We start from the raw sequence: 19,055 nt of genomic DNA on the forward strand, positions 1-19,055 counted from the left end.
CCCCATAGCTCAGGGAGCTTCCACCCATCAGGAGTGTGAGACAAAACCTGACCACAGGACACAGGAAACCAGTACCACTGGACCAGCCACCAACTGCCTTCCTCCCATCTGGTCCTTACCCTTTTCTCCAGTGTTGGATCCAACTAGCTTCCCTTCTCCATTCCCCACCCCCAAAAGCCTGTGCCATCTGGCTGAAGTATGAGCCTGAGTCAGGGATCTCCCCAGGGGGACATATATTTAAGGAACTGATGGCTCTCAGTGCCCTCCCACAGTTGATAGAAGAAAGGAGACTTGCCACACTGAATGCCCAGGTGCCAGCAGAGCCTCTAAGCAGTGGTCATAACATTTAAGTGTTGGAAGTTGCTGGTCTGTGCAGAAGGTGAGAGACTTCCTCCTCCCTCTTTCCTTTGGAAAGGGGTGTAGTCTGGTACCTTCTAGTTCAGAGGAGGACAAAGATTGAGGGCAGCAAAGAAAATCCGTCACAGAATCCAGAAAAAGAAGCAGCACAGGATGATGTACATATAGAAGGGAATAGGGGAGGGTTTTATTTTTCTTAACCACCTGGTTCAACGACCTGATTTCCCTACGAGTGGACTGGACTGAGTGAGAGTCAAGAACCTGGGATCTGTCCCGAGTGAACTTGGGCAGCTCAGTTCAATTGGACTTCAGGTTTTTCATCTACCAACAAGGGTTTTAAAGCTGTGTAATTAAGCCAGGCACCAGTGGCCCATGGCTATAATCCTAAGTACTCTGGAGGCTGAGATCTGAGGATTGCAGTCCCAAGCTAGTCAGGGCAGGAAAATCCATGAGACTCTTCTTATCTCTAACTACCAGAAGAAAACAAAACAAAACTGGAGCAGTGGCTCAAGTGGTAGAATTCTAGGCTTGAGCAAAAGAGCTCAGGGACAGCTCCCTGGGCCCTAAGTTCAAGCCCTAGGATCAACACCAAAATAATAAGGTAAAAGCCATGCTGTATTTGTTAATAAAGGTGGCGGTAGCTACATCCATTCACTGAAATACTCTTGGGCTGTCAATAAGAATAAGGAAACCTCTATGTTCTACTATGTAAACATTTCCAAAGTGTATTAAATTTTTTAAGGGACAGAACTATGTAACAGCAGGTAGCCTGATATGCAAAAGGAAGACATGCCCATGTCTGAGTGAAGAGACTCCACAGAGAGTCAGAGACCACACATGGCCACCTGTTGGGGAGACTTGAGAAATGGGGGGCTTAGGAATGGAATGATGTAGTCAGTGGCAGAGTCAGAAAGTATAAGAAATAAACATTAAACTCCTGCCTTTACCAAGTCACAGCAGAGGTGAAATCAGCATTGTGGAAATGCATTGTCATCGGTCCTCACACTCCACCAGTGTCAGGGCTCAGGAAGATCCACAGCTTCCTTATAATGGCCACTCCAGCCTAACTTAGGCTAGAAATTCCTCTTCAGGTGGACTTCCAGGCAGTACTGTTTCCCCAAGGCCCAGCAGGTGTCCTCAGTTCCTTTGAGGCCTTTGTCTGGTTGGTAGGTAAGTTGAAGCCCAGTATTCTCCTTCCTTCCCAGAACTGGGAATTGTTTGGGGTTACTCAGCAAGGGAACAGGCCCACTAGTCCTTGTAACTGGTATGATAAAGGGAGATTGGGACTACACAAATGATGGCCCAGATAATGTGCTGGTGCTGCCTAAATGCTCTTCTGCCATTAGCTATCTACTCCTATTTCCTGTGTATACATACCCAGGCTCACGTGCATGTGTGTGCGTGCACGTGTGCATATGCACACACACACACACACACACACCTACCTCTGAATAGCCCTCCTAATTCTTTCCTTATCATTCATGTCCTCATGCTTTTCTTCATCTAAACAGGTGAGGGCACAAACCTGCTGTCACCATGACAACCATTCACCACCAGCAGATGGTGCAGGAGCATGTGTCCATGGAGTTCTCCAGTTCCACCACCCACATACAGACCTTCTCCCAGACAACCAAGATCGTGGGAGACAAGTGGAGTGGATGTGACGGGGGAGGAGGGTTGGCAAAAGGTAGCCTTTCTCTCTCTCCACCCATCTTTGAGTAGCCCCAGTCTTTGCCACAAATGGACCCCTCAGCAAAACCCACCCCACCTGAACTTCCAATCTGGGGCTCAATGGCACTTCACCCAGCTGGATGTTTACTCACAGATCAAATCTCTTAGAAAACAGATTGTGAAAACCCAATCACAGGTTTGCGAAGGACTGATAAACTCAGAACTGCTTGAAGTGTTTGGAGCCTGAGGCAAACAGACTGCAAGGATTTCAGTCAAGCTGAAAGCAAGAAGGTGTCATCTACATTGAGTAATGCTGACCCTGCACTCTTAAGAAATGGGTGACTTGGCCACCAGTGATAACAGAATGAACACGTAGACAAATGACCTAAGGGTCTAGGCTCTTAATCCGTGAAGGCCAGAGTTGAAAGAGAGCAAATCCAAGAGAGAGCTGAGAAAGGGCTTAGAACAGAGTAGTCTTGTGTCTAGTGGAAAATGACTAAAAGATGGTCAAAGGACAGGGTAATGATTATCCATTTTCACAATCATTACCCCTCCCTCAACATCCTAGAAGAACAGAGTCCCTCAGAGTCTTCTGTGTACATGGCCACCAAATGGCCACTAGCAACTGGAACAACTGGGATTCAAGGTTTACAGTCTAGACCAAAAGTTGCAAATTCAAGTGATATATACCAGTGATTCTTAGCCTTTACTGCACACTGGAGTCAGACTAGTGTAGAAGAAGGGGTGAGGTGGAAAATGACAATATCTTAGTCTAACCCCAGACCATTAATCAGAATTTTTTTTATTTTAAATAGTTTTACAGAGGAGTTGCAACTTGACAAAACAGTCTATAAGCACAATTCAGAAGACACATTGAATTTTTTTTTGCCAGTCAGGGGGCATGAACTCAGGACCTGAGCACTGTCCTTGGGCTTTTCTCAAGGCTAGTGCCCTACCACTTGAGCCACAGGCACACTTCTGGCTTTTTCTGTTTATGTGGTACCAAGTAATAGAACCCAGGTCTTCGTGCATGCTAGACAAGCACACTACCTAGGCCAAACTCCTGGCCCGACACATTGAATTCTTAACTACATCTTCTCCTCTTCTTCTCTTTAAATTTGGAATTTTTAAGCTCTCCATGGATTCAAAGGTGCAGACAGACTTGAAAAACATTGACCACAGAGCTCAGGCAGGTAATGTGAATGCAGGAAACGAGTGCAGACTCCATCTAAAGGGACAGCTTTAAAGCCATAGCTCCTTTCCACTGACTTCCCATTCAACACTAGAAAACAAGTCCAGTGTTGAAAAAACAATCTAAACTGTGATATATTACCTTTCCCTGTCAGATGGAAGCCTGCTCTTTTGTTTATACATTGTAGAAGTCAAATAAAAGACATTCGTAGAAAAAGAAGAGAGGGGTGAAAAAAAATGTAGCCGGACACTGATGGCTCAAGCCTGTAATCCTAGCTACTCGGGAGGCTGAGATCTGAGGATCACAGTTCAAAGCCAGCCCAGGGAACAAAAGCCTGTAAGACTCTTATCTCCACTTAACCAAAAAACTGGAAGTGGTGTTGTGGCTCAAGTGGTAGAGGTCTAGCCTTGAGCTGAAAAGCTCAGGGACAATGCCCAGGCCCAGAGTTCAAGCACCATGACCAACACACACACACACACACACACACACACACACACACGCACATACACACACACAGAAATAAAGAAATGTACTCATCTGACTTACAAAATGATAACCCTTCTGTACAACACCTTAATAATAACAATAACATATTTAAAATATATAAATAAATAAAAATTAAAAAGAAAACAGGGAAAAGATATGCAGACAAAAATATAATCACCTGCTTCACTGAAGTATTGTGATGATTAGCTAAAATAATGTCTGATATGTGCCCAGCCCAGTTTGTGACACAAGATAAGTGTTCCATGAATCAGAGCAATTGCTATTCATTAATAACTCAACAGACATGAAGGTACTCTTTAGTTTATACTGCAAACAAAAGTTTTTTTTAATATAAAATTATATTAACACATTGTATACACCCCTGAGGGTTGCGGTACAGCTTCCTGGTATATACTTAGCATGCAAGGCCTTACATTTAATCCCTAGCATACACACACCAAAAAAAAACAAGTGTAAGGAAATCTTCATATATAGCTCCACTGGAATGGGAATGTGTCCTTTCTGTCACCCAAGAACCACCGTTTCCAAGGTCAGGAATGCTGGGCACAGAATATCAGGGAGAAAGTCTAGAACAGAGTTCAGCTAAGCAAGCTGCCCTTCCAAGCAGAAGCAGGCCTAATCCATCTTCATGCTAGAAGATACTAAGACTTCCGGGAGAGAAACCCAAAACCAAGTCACCTTTTTAGTTTCTAATAATCATAGTTAAAATAGGGTTGGCTGAGTCCTTCCCTGGAGGGCTGAGGAGTTGGTGACCTCTGGTGGCTGAAACTTGACATAACATAATGACCCTTCATCTCTTAAGGTCCTTCCTAGACACAAAGCGGATCTGGTCCTCCAAGATTGTATCCCAGGCTCCAGCATCCCCTAAGTAAAGATGTGTCTGTCCTCCATTCCTGGGCTGTGCTCCCATCTGAGGCCCATTCTGACCTCTCTCTTGACCCACAGAGGAAGTAGTAACAAGGAAGTCCTCAGGCAAGGTGGAGTTCTTATGACTCAAGTTCCAACATCCTTTCGGGGGAGAATGTTCCTGAGTTTGAAGAGAAATTTCACTTGATCACCTCACCAGAGGGTGTGGCCCTTCCTGTCTTTCCCCCCTGGAGTCCCCCTGCTTCTATTTCTTCCATACACAGGCATTGGCAAAGCCAAGCTGAAGGTTCCACCCCTGCCTGGGTCCAGACACAAATCCCTGGGGGACACAGGGAGTGGGCAGGGTGTCCAGCCTGCAGGCTAAGGGGTGAACAGCTAGCTGCAAGGAAACCCCAAGCCCAATGTGTCCTGGAAGAGGGAGTGTGGCAGCATTAACGGGGAACACATGCTGAAGGTATGGCCCAATCTGGGGACTGCCTGCCCAGGTGTGTGGATGGGGAAGGACTGGCCGAGCAACTCTCTTAGACTACCCAAACAAAGCAAGGTGGGGGTGGGGAGGAAGAGACTGTCATGGTTGGGCTTAGGTTGCAGCAGGAATAGGAGAGGCTATCAGGAGACCTCATATCGCCAGAAACAACTGAAAATCAAAATTATCTGTTGCCCAAGCCTGGAGAAGGCAGTGAGGGGCCAAATGGAAGCCAAGTTGAGAACTGAAGTGGGAGATGCTAGAAAGGAATGGAGCCTCTGTAAGGAGAGACTTAGCCTTGGGGTGGCATTCAGACATAGGCAGAGACTAGACTGATCATAGAGTAGCCTGGAGCACCCAAAGAGTCTTGCCAAAGAAGAGCAGGGGAAAGTAGCAAGGATACCAGGCCCTCTAGAAAAGTCCTGCCAAGGGCTGCTCCTCCTCACAAGTAACATCTTTTAAACTTCTTCCTAAGGGCTGCTACGGAACTGTAACTTGGTTTCAGGTTCTTTGGGGAAAAGAAGGATGGGTCACGGGAAGGCTCAGTCCTAGCATTCCTTGGATCCTGTCCCCATTTCCCATTGAGCAAAACAAAGGTTGCCCTTCTCTCCCAAGGACAGAAGGTGGTTCTCTCCCAGAGTCTCATCCCTAACCCTCATGGCTGTGTCCTAGAGACCCCCCCCACACACACACCCCTCCACACAAGGCCACTCTTACACAAGCCCAGGCATTTTGAGAGCAATGGCTTCCTGGACCCCCCTCCCCCAGCTCTGAGCTTCACACAGAGGCATGGAGTCTATCTCATTCACCCATTTCTGCTGGCACCTATCCCAGTGCCTGGTACAAAGGAGTAAATTGTTTAAATCATCAAATGCCAAAGACTGCAGATAAGTGTTTCGACTCAGAAAATGCTCACCCTCCAGTACTCATACCCAAGAGGGAGGGTTTCATAATGAAGTACATAATGTTATTGCCATGGGGTCTGGAGGCCAATATGCATATTTACCCTGAATACTACCTGACACTTCTCATCATAGACTACCCAGTCTTCCACACATACACCCAACACTTAGTGCTACCCCCCACCCCTGCAAAAAAAAAAGCCTTTTTGTCCCACCTCAGAGAACATCAGTGTAATTCCTACCCCTTCCCCTACTAATGGTCTGACTCTGATCCAGCTGGAACCACTGACCTCAGATGACTCTGAAACTACAAGTGTGTTGCAAGTAATTGACCATGCAGATGTCATCTGTACCTTGTCCTTGCTGGTGACAGAGGGTAAGCCAACCCCCTTCTCCAGACCTTTTCTCTTAGGAATCAGTTTACTCATAGCTGACTATGGTCTTCTGTCTTCAGGTCAAGAAAACCTAGATTTCAAGAAAACATTGAAGAAGAAGTGAAGTTTGGAGGTTCCATCTCCAGGGTTCTGTCTCCCAGAACCTCTCAAGGGTTTCCCAACAGGAACCTGAGCTCCAAGAATCCATTGAGTGGGGAAGGTTGTCTCAAGGTCGGGGGGTGGGACTGAGTACAATCTTGGTCTTCTCCTCCACTCTACCCCAAGGCTCCTCCTACTTCCCAAGAAGCAGCTGAAAATAACAGATGAGAAAGAAAAAATTTTGTCCAAGGTGCCCAGGAAGGACTTTGAAAAGGTCTGCAAGAGCATGGTTTCATTGACTTCCAGGCACTGCTCAAGAAACTCAAAGGAATGAAGGAAAAAGTGGAAATAGAAGTCAGCACTCATTGGAAAGCTGAGGCCTGAGGGCTGGAGGCTGGGCTTTACCTGTGTGTGTGTGTGTGTGTGTGTGTGTGTGTGTCCCCAAACTTGCACACATATACTTAGAGGCATTCAGTCTGCTGCAAGAACAGGAAAAGAGCTTGTCACCTTCTGTCTCCTCATGACTTCCTCGTATTTTTTTTTTTTGGTCAGTCATGGAACTTGAACTCTGGGCCTGGGCATTGTCCCTAAGCAATTCAACTCAAGGTTAGTGCTCTACCACTTGAGCAACAGTAGCACTTCCAGTTTTCTGGTGGTTAGTTGGACATGAGTCTCCTGGGCTTTCGTGCCTGCTGGCTTTGAACCCCAATCCTCAGCCTTCTTAGTAGCTAGGAGTACAGGTATGAGTCACGGTGCCCAGCTCTCCATCATATTCTTACATGAACTGTGGAGTCAGACAGATCTGAATTCAAATCCCAGTTTCACTGTCTTCATTGTGTAAATTTAGGTATCTCTAAGTTTCAGTTTCCTCATCTGAAAATTGAAGCACTTCCTCTTTCATCTGTTTTGCTTTTATTATTTATTCATTCATTCCACCAACTCAAATGAATCCTAATAGGTAATACAGTTACAGCATCTCTGTGTTGGGTTAGGTATGCAATCATTGTTTTATGAACAATGGTTCCTTTATCATCCTCCTGCTCTAAATCTCCCAGGTGATCCATGAGTTGGAGGAGGAGATATTTCCTAATAAGCCTATTACTTTCAGGGACAAAGCCTAAGCCCAGTGTTCAAGCAAAATGACCAACAACAAAAAAAGATCTGTGCTTTTGTGACATGGCATCTTTTGAATTCACACATATTAAAAGTTTGGGTCTTAAGCAGGCTCAGTGGCTCTTGCCTGTAATCCTAGCTACTCTGAAGACTGAGATCTGAGGATTACGGTTCAAAGCCAGCCCAGGCACTAAAGTCTGTGAGACTTTTATCTCTAATTGACCACCAGAAAACAGGAAGTGGTGCTGTGGCCCAAGGGGTAGGGAGATAGCCTTGAGTTGAAGAGCTTAGGGACAACAACGCCTGGGTCCAGAGTTCAATTACCACAACTGGAAAAAAAAAAGTTTGGGTCTTGTGGGGAAACAGATCTTGGATTCCCACCACACTAGATATGAAGCTAGTAACAATGCAGGGGCACTGGGTAATGTTTTGAGATATGGATAAGCATCTTCAGCTCAGCCTGGCTTTGAGGAATAGGGAGTCTACTTTCCTCATCAGCTCTCCTACTTGTCCCATGAGACAGGATACTGAGCCACTGAGGATCCAGTACTCCCTTGCCAAGTATGATGTGAAGCAAGTGGGCACCAAGTTCATGCTGGTGATTACCAATGTAAACATGAGTGATGAGGGCACTTACAGTCTGGCTGTGGGTGATGAGTAGGTGAGTGCACATCTCACAATGTTGGGTCTGAAGGGGGTGTGGGGAACATTAGGGTACAGGAATGGCCAGGGAGCATCCTATGGAAATAAATATTGGCAGGAGAAGACTGTGGGGGTTATGCCCCAAAGCACTGCCTAGGTATATAAGTAAATGATATAGAAGGGAGAAGAGGGCCGGAAGTGTGGCCTAGTGGTCAAGTGCTTGCTTAGCTTACATGAAGCCCTGGGTTTGATTACTTAGTGACACATGCACAGAAAAGGCTGGGAGTGGTTCTGTGGCTCAAATGGTAGGTCACTAGACTTGAGAAAGCTCAAAGACAGTGACCAGGCCCTGAGTTCAAGCCCCAGGACTGACCAAAAAAGAAGAAGAGGAGGAGAAGGAGGAGGAGGAGGAAGAGGAGGAAGAGGAGGAGGAGGAGGAGGAGGAGGAAGAGGAGGAGGAGGAGGAGGAAGGGAGATGACTGGGATATAATAACCATGGGATAGCATAGCATAGTGGTCTAAGAGGGCAGACTCTACCTAGACTGCTACATTCAAACCCCAGCTTCTACCAATTATGAGCTACTGGATTTGGGGCAAGTTAATTAACTTCTTTGCTTCAGCTTCCACTGTCTACAAAATGGGGAATCACAATTTAAAAAAATCTCCCTAGGTGAGACCTGGATAAATTAACAAGTGCAACATGGAGAGAATAACTACCATCTATCTAAACTAAATAGGTGGGCAGTAGCAGGTGAGAAGGAGTCCTGGGACAGAGCTAGAGTTGATGAGAACAGGATTGGAGTGCTGCCTTTGCAACCAGAAACCCACTAGTTTCCTAAGTGACCTGGGTCAAGTGAACCTCTCTAAGCCTCAGTTTTCTACCAAGAACAAGGTGCTTTTTCTAATGATTTTCAAGTGCTTACCCAAGTAGACCTCCCAATATGTCACGTAGGTATTGTTATTAGCTGGATGATTAGGACAAGTTTGGAGGCAAGGAAATTAGGTGAAAACGAGTTGAGATTTAGAGTTGAGAGAGGTGAAGTTGTGTGCTGAAGTGCATGGGAATGAAGCAGGAGGTGAGAGGGTTGAAGATTAAAAACACATGAAATCTGGATTATAAAGTCAGGGTGTAATCTGGAACTGGTCATAATAGGTCAGAATTTGTCAGATAAGAGGCAGAGCTAGCCCTCCTTGGTGAACTTAATACACACACACACGGCACCACCAGCTCCTCCATCTGTACTTCCATCATGCTGTGGATGTTAAGGATTTTTTAATTGAGTTTAGCAGCATGAAGTTCTCAGTTTGGGGACCATAGAGATAAAGTACCTTTAGCAGTCTCTCTGCCCCAAAAGGATAAAGCTGACAAATAATTATAACATAGGATTGACTATGATACCAGAAATAAATGGTGTTCCAGAAGTTCAGAAGATGGAGATGCTTTGTCTAAAAGAGGACAATGATCCAGCTAAAGCAGAGGTCCTAATGTGTTCCTAGGTAGGTAGGACCATCAGAAGGACAAGAATCTAAGTCTCTGGGCAAGTATTTGCAAGAGGGCCAATGGACAGAGAAAAGAGAAAGGGATCCCATATCTCAGAATCCAGTTATGCCCGATCTGGCTGGACCTCTGGTGAGTGGGCTGAGGCCCTTCTAATCCTTTGTGTCACTGTAAAGTTATTCTCTGTCTCTAGATCGTGCCAAGCCTCCCTAGGAATGAGCAGAATTCCTGGAGTTCACAGGTAATCATGAGAAATGGAAAGCACATGAAATGGAAAGCCCCAAAGGACAACAAAGGATGCTCTGTAAAACAATTCATAGTGGAATGGAGAGCAGTTGGCAAGAAATCCTAGGTTAAGATTGGAGAGGTAAATGGCAAAGTCACTAACTTCTCCACAGACAGAGTGGAGAGGAAAAAACCTCCTGTATCCTGGCAGTCAATTCAGATGATGCGAACAACCCCATTGGAGACTGATAAATGCTTGCAGGAAATCCTGCAAACAGTGAGATTTCCTAGTGCTCAGAGGGTAGAAAAGAGGGGTCAGAACAGAGGTCTTTGGCCAGTGAAGAATACTGCAGGGAATTCATTAGGCTCCTCTCAATCTGCCTCATGAGATAGATGGTGTAAAGGAAGAACAGAACATCATGTGCATGCAAGAATTCCCTACTTTCCAAATCACATCACATATAAAACACACCCTTCACAGGCATACCCACGTGTGCACAATTCCAGGAAACCAACTCCCCTTCTTTCTCCATTCTAGTAATCATCCTGGAATCTAAAAAAGCATGATGTCACTTTAAGGATAATAACCTTGAAACCATTCTCCGGATAATAACCTTGAAACCATTCTCCGGTATTCCACGGAAAACCCCAGACAATATCAGCATTTTAATTATGATTGCTAATTAATTACTTGCTACAACCCTCCCAACTGATTTCCACACCTCAATGTGTCAAGATAGTAAATTGGGAGCTGTGGTGTGGGGGAGGGGTATCACACTGGGTGAAGGTTTCAGTCAATGATCTTCCTTCCTCTTGGCCACACATTAGAATCATCAAGGGTCTTCAATAAATTTTGATGTCTGCCCATTACCTATCCAATTGAATTGAAACATTTAAAAATAGAATCCAGATACTAATATTTAGTCATGAGTTTCTTTTTACTCCTCACTTGATGTTTACGTGCAAACATTGGGTTAAGTTTTTAAGTGGAGCAGAGGTCAATATGAGATGAGGTATTGGTTTCATTTGCCCTTTACCTTCTCTATGTCCACCCTAGAAACCCCTGGGTCTTGACTCCCAGCTTCAAATGACTGATGTGACCAAAGAACCTGAGACCATTGCGTGGAATGCCCCTAACCAGGATGGGGCATCCCTAGTTCTTGGCTATATTACGGAATGAAGAAAGAGAGGCAGTATGCTGTGGGTACCAGTCAGCAAAGACGTCATCCAAGGTAAGGTCCTTGAGACAGAGGCCCAGGAAGTCCTACTGCGTGAGCTACTGATACTCTGAATACACTCCATCCTCTTTGGGTTTTTTAAATAGCATCTTGGGGCATTTTCTTCCATGATTCACCCCTTGAGTATCCCTGATCTCATGGCCCCTCATCTTTCTGTCTCAGGAACCAAGTATACTGTTGATGGTCTCCTGGAGGACACAGAGTGTGAATTCTGAATTATAGCTGTGAATAAGGCAAGGCCCTGGGCACCCTAGTTATGCCACCCAGCTTAATGGTGGCCAAAGATCTTATGAGTTAGAGGGCTGCCAGTCTCCATCAATAGTGAAATTTAGCCTATTCAAAGTTGAGAGAGAAATTCTTCCCTTGGAAAGTCTGACAGGAAGGATCTGTTGCCATTCCCTGGAAACTGCCAGCCTCATAAAGAGACAGGATTGCCACAAAAGAGAAAGCTTGCAGAATGAACATCAGGAACAGAGAAGAGGAAGAGTAGGAAAACTTTGTACCAAGCTTCAAGTATTTCTGGTTAACTGAAGTGATAGAAGCAAGTTGAAGATTGAGTGGGAATGCTGGGTAGTTAGTTGAGAAAGTTTTGGATTTAAGAAATAGGGTGGTAGGGCCGAGAGTTTGGTCTACTGGTAGAGTGCTTGCCTAGCATGCACGAACGCCCAGGTTCGATTCCTCCATACCACATACATAGAAAAAAGCCAAAAGTGGTGCTGAGGCTCAAATGGTAGAGCTCTAGCCTTGAGAAAAAGTCCAAGAATAGTGCTCAGGCCTTGAGTTCAAGCCCTACAACTGGTAAAAGAAAAAAAGAAATGGGGTGGGGGGTGCAACCTATATAGAGATGTATTGAGATGGCTTGGCTAAAGGATAGAATCTTGAACAAAAGAGGTTTAAATATGTAAGCTATCTTAAATTTGGAATATTCAAGGACTGGTTAGTAATTGAATTTGGAGGTTACTGAGTATGCAAAGTTGGATATTAGTTGTGGGAGTTGGAGATGGTAGTGAAAGTGAGGGTTCGAAGAATGAAGTGTGCTCAGGAAACCAAAATATAGAAGACTGCAGTTCAAGGCCAACCCTGGGCAGAAAATTCTGCTAAATGCCATCTCAAAAATAACTAGCAAATGCAGAGTTGGATGTACAGCTCCAGTGATAGAATACTAATCTAGCAAGTGTGAAGCCCTGTGTTCAAACTCTAGTAATAAAAAATAAAGAAGGGAGGAAAGGAGGGAGCAAGGAGGAGGGAGAGAGGGAGAGAAGAAAAGAGAGAGGGGGGAGGGAGGGAGAGAGAGAGAGAGAGGGAGGGGGGAGGCGGGGAGGGAGGGAGAACCAAGTATGAGAAATGGACACGAGGTAAGTGAACGAATTCAGAGGTTACTGACTAATTGTCTGTTCTATGGCAGAAGCCCCAGGCTTGTTGCAGGGTCTGCATGTGTCTGATTTCTCCCTGGGCTGGCTGGAGCCTACAGGAGACCCACCCTCTGGCTACATCTTTGAGATGCATGCTGAAAACAGCAAGGAATGGTTCAAGTGCACAAAGATCCCCATCTCAGGCACCTGCTACCTAGTGGGTGTTCTCCCTGAGAAGCAGAAATACTTCTGCATCCAGGCTGTGAATGAGGCTAGGGTAAGGGAACCTGTGAAGTTAGAGAAAGGAGTCCATGCCATGCCACCACCAGGTGAGAATACAGAGCAGGCCCAACATCCTAGCTCCAAATGTTCCTACTGGGGCGTCATCTAACAAGAAAAAAAAATGGGTAATGTTATGCTCAAGGAAACATTAAGGGCCAGGAGTTTGGCCTAGTGGTAGAGTGCATGCCTAGCATACATGAAGACCTGGGTTCGATTCCTTGGTACTACATCCTTAGAATAGCCTACAGTGAGGCCATGAAAGAGAAGTCAGGGAAGGTTTTAGAGAGAAAGCTTAAATCTGAGCTGAAGCTGGGAACAGTGGCTCATGCCTGTCACCCTAGCTACTCAGGAGGCTGAGATCTGAGGATCAAGGTTCAAAGGCAGCCTGGTCACAAAAGGAGTTGAGACTCTTATCTCCAATTAACCTCTAGAAAAATGGAAAAACGAAGTGGGGCTTGGCTCAAGGGTAGGGCAGTAGCCTTAAGCTGAAGAGCTCAGGGACAGCACCCAGGCCAGAGTTCAACCCCATGACCCAAAAAAAAAAAAAAAAAAAAAAAAAAAACTGAACTGAATCTGCTTAAAAGAGAATTCTGTGTCTTACATCAATGTCTTCCCTCCCAGCTACTCCCAAGTTTGATCTTATAGTTGAAGAGTAACATGGTGGAATGTGCTGGAACAGCTGTCTGAATCCATGTTGCCTTCTCTGTTAGTTATTCCTTGTCTTGGACCCCAGAGACCCTCTGTATGACAAAGATGGCTGCTGTAGTCATCAGAATCTCTGCCGTGGGCTGTCCTTTGCCAGATTCCAAGCACTACAACCAACAGGAGATTCCTTGAAAATGGGAAAGGGCCTTCCCTTCAGATATCATCTGAATGACCCCCCCGGCGTCCTCTGCTGTCACAATGCCAGGGCTCACCATCCCCTGACATGACCTGGCAGAAAAATGGTATCACCACCAAGGGTTGGGTGACTATCACCAAAGGCAAGAACTACTCCCAATTCCTCACCAACAGCACCAAGTGCTCTGACTCGGGAGTGTTATCAAATCCTGCTGCAGAATGAGTTTAGACAGGCACACCACGACGTCCACATGCATGTGACAGTGGGCACAGTGGGCAGTGGCTTCCAGAGGTTTCCTAGCAACTTTCTCCACATGTAGCTCTGCAACACTTAGTAACCTCCCCCCACTTTCCCAGTACATGTCTTAAAGAAATCTCCTTATCACCTCAAAGCCAGGCATTATCAGCATGGTTAAGAGGGAAGAGGGTAAAGGATTGGTGTTTGTTTTGTTTGCTTTCTCTTTCTCAAAGACTAGAAACCCCTAAAGCATTGAAGTAGAACTCAGTCCTTGTAACACTTTCTTATCTGGTTCAGTTCCTATCTGTTGAGCTCAGGGAAAACAATATAAAAATCCATCCCACAGAGATGGAAGAGGGACAAGAGGGCAGAGGAAGATTAATCTATTTAAAAAGTAACATTCTACAAAGGACTTTAAAAAAAAAATTTCTAAGTCCCAAAGAAAAATAATGAACTTTTAATGACGAGTAACTTCATGCTGGATTGACATCCTGCCCTTTCTTCTTATGAAATGAGTGATCCCTGTTAGACCTCATTTTTCAAATGAGCAATGTGAGTCTCACAAGCCTCTTGCCCAAGAATTATAGAACTACTGCAGGGCCCTTTCTGAGACACTGCTGAGATTCAAAGAGTAGCGTCCAATCTTTATCTGGTAGCTGTGGAGAGAAGCACAATACCTCCACCCCAGGTGTTGCTGACAGATGTTCTAACTGTCCTAAACTTCTCCCAGCCTCCTACTGAGTTTGAAGCTATATAAGGAAGTCCCTAAGACAGGGACTCTAACCCAGAACCATGGCCCTGCTGTGAAGAGGATAGTGATGCCACTATCCCACTGTGTCATCCTGAAGCAGGATACAAGCTGCTCCATCTGGTTCACAGGAACAGAGCCTGTCTTTAGCAACAAGAATACAGTGACAGGTGGAAGGAGTGGTGGCTCCCAAGGAAATTGGTGACAGTGACCAAAAACACCCGTAGGAAACCACAGGGAACCTCAGTAGGAAGCTTAAGGTCTGGATTGTACCTGGGAGCCCTGATAGTGGAGATGATAAGAGTCCCAGAAAGATACAAAAGAGTTGAAATAAATTCAGAGAAGCATCAAGACAGAAGTTTTGACATCTAGGACATTTAGAATGTAATATTGGGGAGGCTTAGCAAAAACAGTATCTTAAGCCAGTCACAAGCGGTTCGCACACATAGTCATAGCTACACAAGAGGCTGAGATCGGAAGATCAAGGTTTGAAGCCATCCTGGGCAGAAACATCCATGTGACTTATCTCCAACCATCAAAAAGACATAAGAGGGGCTGTGGCTCAAGTGATAGAGCTCCAGCCTTGAGCAACAAAGTTAAAGGACAGTGCCCAGGCCAACTTCAAGCTTATAGGGGCACAGCCTTGAACAGAAAAAGCTAATGGAGACTGCAAAGCCCTAAGTCCAAGCACTGGTAACACACACAAAAACAGTAAATCTTAGGGGTGATACTTACATGGACGTGGAGAAGAAACCTTGAGGGCTGAGACGACATAGAGACCAGAAAGAATTACAGAGGAGACCTGTATCTGCTCTGAAGAGAAATGATAGTGGGAGTGAGGGCTGGGACTGCTCAGCGAGCCAGGATGAAATCTAAGAACCCTGGAGTTGATAGGTTAAGGGTAGAGAAAGCATAGGAAAATTAAATGAAGGACTAAATGTATACTCTTAAAGCTGAACTAGCATAGGAAGTCTGGGGAGAAGTTAAAGGCCAGGGTAAAAGTCTGAGAAGTTAGTCCTGGACAGACCCTTAGGACCCCAGGCTCTGTAAGATATAAACACCTGTGAAGCCAACTTAGCTTGCAGTGGACCTCTGGAGTGGTATGGCCATTCAGGGGAGTTGGGAGAAGTGCTGAGGAAGCATAAAATAGCTAGGATCTCCAGCGCTACTAGCTCTTGAGAATCTGGTCCATGTCTTTGGCATTACAAAGAATTGGCCTCCTAGATACCTTGGGAGTTCTAATACATGAGTGGCCTTTGGGGACACTCACATCCTGCCTTATCCCACTTGACAGTTGAGGACCTGAGTACCACACTGAAGTCCTAACCAGCATAAAGACTGGCACCGTGCAACCCGCTTTTTCACACCACTCAAGCCATATACACTGTGTTCCATGGCCAGGATTGAACCATGACCTGTGCCTTCCTTGGGAACTCACAGCCCACTGTGACCCTGTACAAGGGTGATGTCAATATCACAGTTAGCTCCAAGTTCTGGCACTCTATCGGCAGTGTGTGCTGTGTGTCATCCCTACCTGCACTCTAAAGGACAGTGGTGAGTACAGCATACTGGTGGAGAATGAGCTAGCTGAGTGAGGATTTCAGCAGCTACACACTCACTGTCTATGGTGAGAGAGTTACCAGGGCAGGTCTGGCACCCAGGTGGGAGGGGAGAGGCAACAGATCTATCCTGTTCAATACAGGGGCACAAAATAAAGTCTTGTGGGCCATCAATCTCTCTTGATCAGTCAGTCATTTGACTGGCACCATTATTTTTTTGTTTGTTTCAAACCCAGGATGTGGCACTTGCTTGGCAAATGCTTTGCTGCTGAGCTACATTGTAGCCCACAGCACCACTTAAATTTAAGCTTATGAAACATTTATCTCTAATCAACCACCAAAAAGCTAGAAGAGGAGCTGTTGCTAAATTGGTAAAGTGCTAGTCTTGAGTAAAAAAGTTCAGGAACAGCACCAAGGCCCTCAGCTTAAACCCCAGTTCTGGCACGAAGAAAAAAAAAAAAAACTGTTCATCAGGCTTAAACCAGAATGCATCAATCACAAATGAAAAATAAGACAAGTGCAGGTGGGAGGCACAAATGGAGAAGACTAAAGGGGACCCTTCCTCTTGCTTATTCACATATGTGAATGTAACAGAAGATATTTTATGCTTTCCCACACAGCCTACTGTCTTCACTGCAGTTAGCCATAAACCCCTAAATGCAAAGCTGATCTGCCTTGCTTTTTTAATTTAAATTCCTTTGATCCTCATGATAAAATCCCAACCAACAAGCCTCACTCATTCTCTGCTCCTCTCTCTCTCAACACACTCTGGTGGTATTGCTCCCACTGTTTTGGTCTCTATGGCTATAGATCATTTTAGAACCAATTACAGGTGCCTTCTCTTGGAGTAAGGACCATATCCTATTGCTGTATCTCTCAAGAGCTCTACTAAGTGTGTGGCACTCAGATGATGCCACCACAGTAGCCGCTGATATATGTAACAGAACTAGGCCAGGAAGGTACTGGAGGAGCTTTCTAGCTTTCATTCCATAGACAGATCTTTGACCACTGATTCTGGTTGGTCCCTAAAGTACATCGACCCAGGGCACTACTGACTATCCATGTGATCATAGTAAATTACCTCTATGTCTGCTTTTTTGCCTCCCCAGACTGTGAGGTTGAAGTGAAATCCTATATGGATATGTCTGGCACAGTGCTTGATAAATAAATACGGAATGGCAGTTCTTAGCCGCATACACAGCCAACCCAGGATTGAGGGTCCTAAGGCTATTTCAGTTCCTGTTTTCCAGTATCACCAACATCAATGAATGTTTACTTTGTTCTTTCAAAGATGACAAGTCAATTCTGGCATCAATCACAGAGAATCTGCAGAAGAAATCAAAGCACCTTATGTGAACACCACCCCAGGCATCAGATATTGCGGTATCGTCATGTCCTCAGCACGGTCCCCTGTAATTCAAGGTGCCCTCTGGTGTGTGTTAATGTAAACATTCTAGGAATAGGACAATAAATTCACCAAGTTCACCCTTTCCTGTTTCTGCTTAAATTGGGCATTATGTGGAAAAACACACGTAACATAGACCACTCTCCAGACCCCACCAACCAGAGAGGGACTTTGTGAGTTGCCTTCCCCTCTTCCACACCATATCCTTCCCTGCCTTTCAGGGGAAAGTCTTGCTGACTTGATCTTCTCCCCTATCCTGCTCCCTCCGATTCTTCACACTGAAGGCCTGTGCTCAGCATCCTGAATTTTGAAAGGATGAAGGTTTTGTCCTTTTAGAGTCCAGGAGTTCTACTCTCAAGAAATAGAAGGGATTTGGCATCTCGTTTTTGGTTTCAAATACATTTTGCAATGGACTCCTTACAAAAAAAAAAAATGCTGGACTTGAAGTAATAGGTCTTGGGCCAGATAATGCTGGCTCACACCTATAACCCTAGCTATTCAGGAGGCTGAGATCTAAGGACAGTGGTTCAAAGCCAGCCTGAGGAAAGAAAGTCTGTGAGACCTTTATCTCCATCTAACCACCAAAAAGCAGAAGTAGAGGTGTGGCTCAAGTGATAGAGTGATGGCCTTGATCTAAGAAAGCTAAAGAATAGCCTTTAGGCCCTGAGTTCAAACACCAGGACCAATACACACACAAAAGAAGTCTTTATGACTTTTAATCCTCTCCTTCTTTCCTACATCCCATAAGGGATCTCTGTAAGACTCTAGTTTGGGACTAGGGATATAGCTCTGTGGCAGAGCACATTCTTAGCATGTGAAAGGTACTGGGTTTGATCCCTAGCATAACAACAAAAAAAACCTTCGAAAACTCACTGGACAAGAAACTTGAATCTACTATAGCACAACCCCCAAAATGTATAGCAACCCTACCACTCAAGCCTTCCCTTTCTTCTTAAGTGGTTTTACTTGTAAACTGCCAATGCCTCTGTAGTGTGAGGAGGTTTCATGTCTAGTATATGAATTGGCCAATCTAATCTCATTGCTCCAGGCTGCTCAACTAAACCAAGGTCTAAGGAAGAGACAACTTGGAACTCTGCAATACTTTGGAGCAGGCAGTAGATCTGAGGTAAAGATGGGAGGAAGTAGGTAGTAGCACAAGATACTGGGTAGCTAACGGTCCCACAATTGTTGGGCACTTATGCATGAGGGAGTACATCAATGACAAATTTGTACAATGGCAAAATATACCCATACCCCATCCTACTGAAGCACCTAATACTCACATGTGACCAAGGAAGTGAGACCCACTTAAACCAGCATAGTGTCAGCACAGCCAAAGAACCAGGCTGGCGCCAAGCTGCTCTAGCCAAGACAGTGACCCAGGCTGTGAGGACAACTAAGGTCCTTGGCACCATGCCTCTAGCCCCTGTCCAGAACAGGCACGTGCCACATAGACAGACAAAGCAGGGAAGCCAATAGC

At 45.3% G+C, this 19,055-nt stretch overlaps 1 protein-coding gene across 1 annotated transcript; it reads left to right on the plus strand.

Moving 5' to 3' along the window:
* The first annotated feature begins 1,893 nt into the window (after positions 1-1,893).
* Igsf22 (immunoglobulin superfamily member 22) lies at positions 1,894-17,526 on the plus strand. The gene is given in 26 exon segments (XM_090349256.1): positions 1,894-2,011; positions 4,682-4,721; positions 4,723-4,796; positions 4,960-5,048; positions 6,239-6,338; positions 6,417-6,456; positions 6,622-6,713; positions 6,716-6,789; positions 8,072-8,245; positions 9,882-10,107; positions 10,110-10,183; positions 10,650-10,652; positions 10,971-11,145; positions 11,314-11,402; positions 11,405-11,444; positions 12,557-12,832; positions 13,407-13,428; positions 13,430-13,490; positions 13,696-13,824; positions 13,826-13,888; positions 14,274-14,296; positions 14,606-14,812; positions 15,932-15,989; positions 15,992-16,130; positions 16,133-16,202; positions 17,421-17,526. Coding segments are annotated over 26 exon segments (2,562 nt in total).
* Positions 17,527-19,055: the final 1,529 nt, after the last annotated feature.

The sequence above is a fragment of the Megascapheus bottae genome, chromosome 16 (genome assembly GCF_031878675.1).
Source record: "Megascapheus bottae isolate mThoBot1 chromosome 16, mThoBot2.hap1, whole genome shotgun sequence".
Classification (NCBI taxonomy): domain Eukaryota; kingdom Metazoa; phylum Chordata; class Mammalia; order Rodentia; family Geomyidae; genus Megascapheus; species Megascapheus bottae.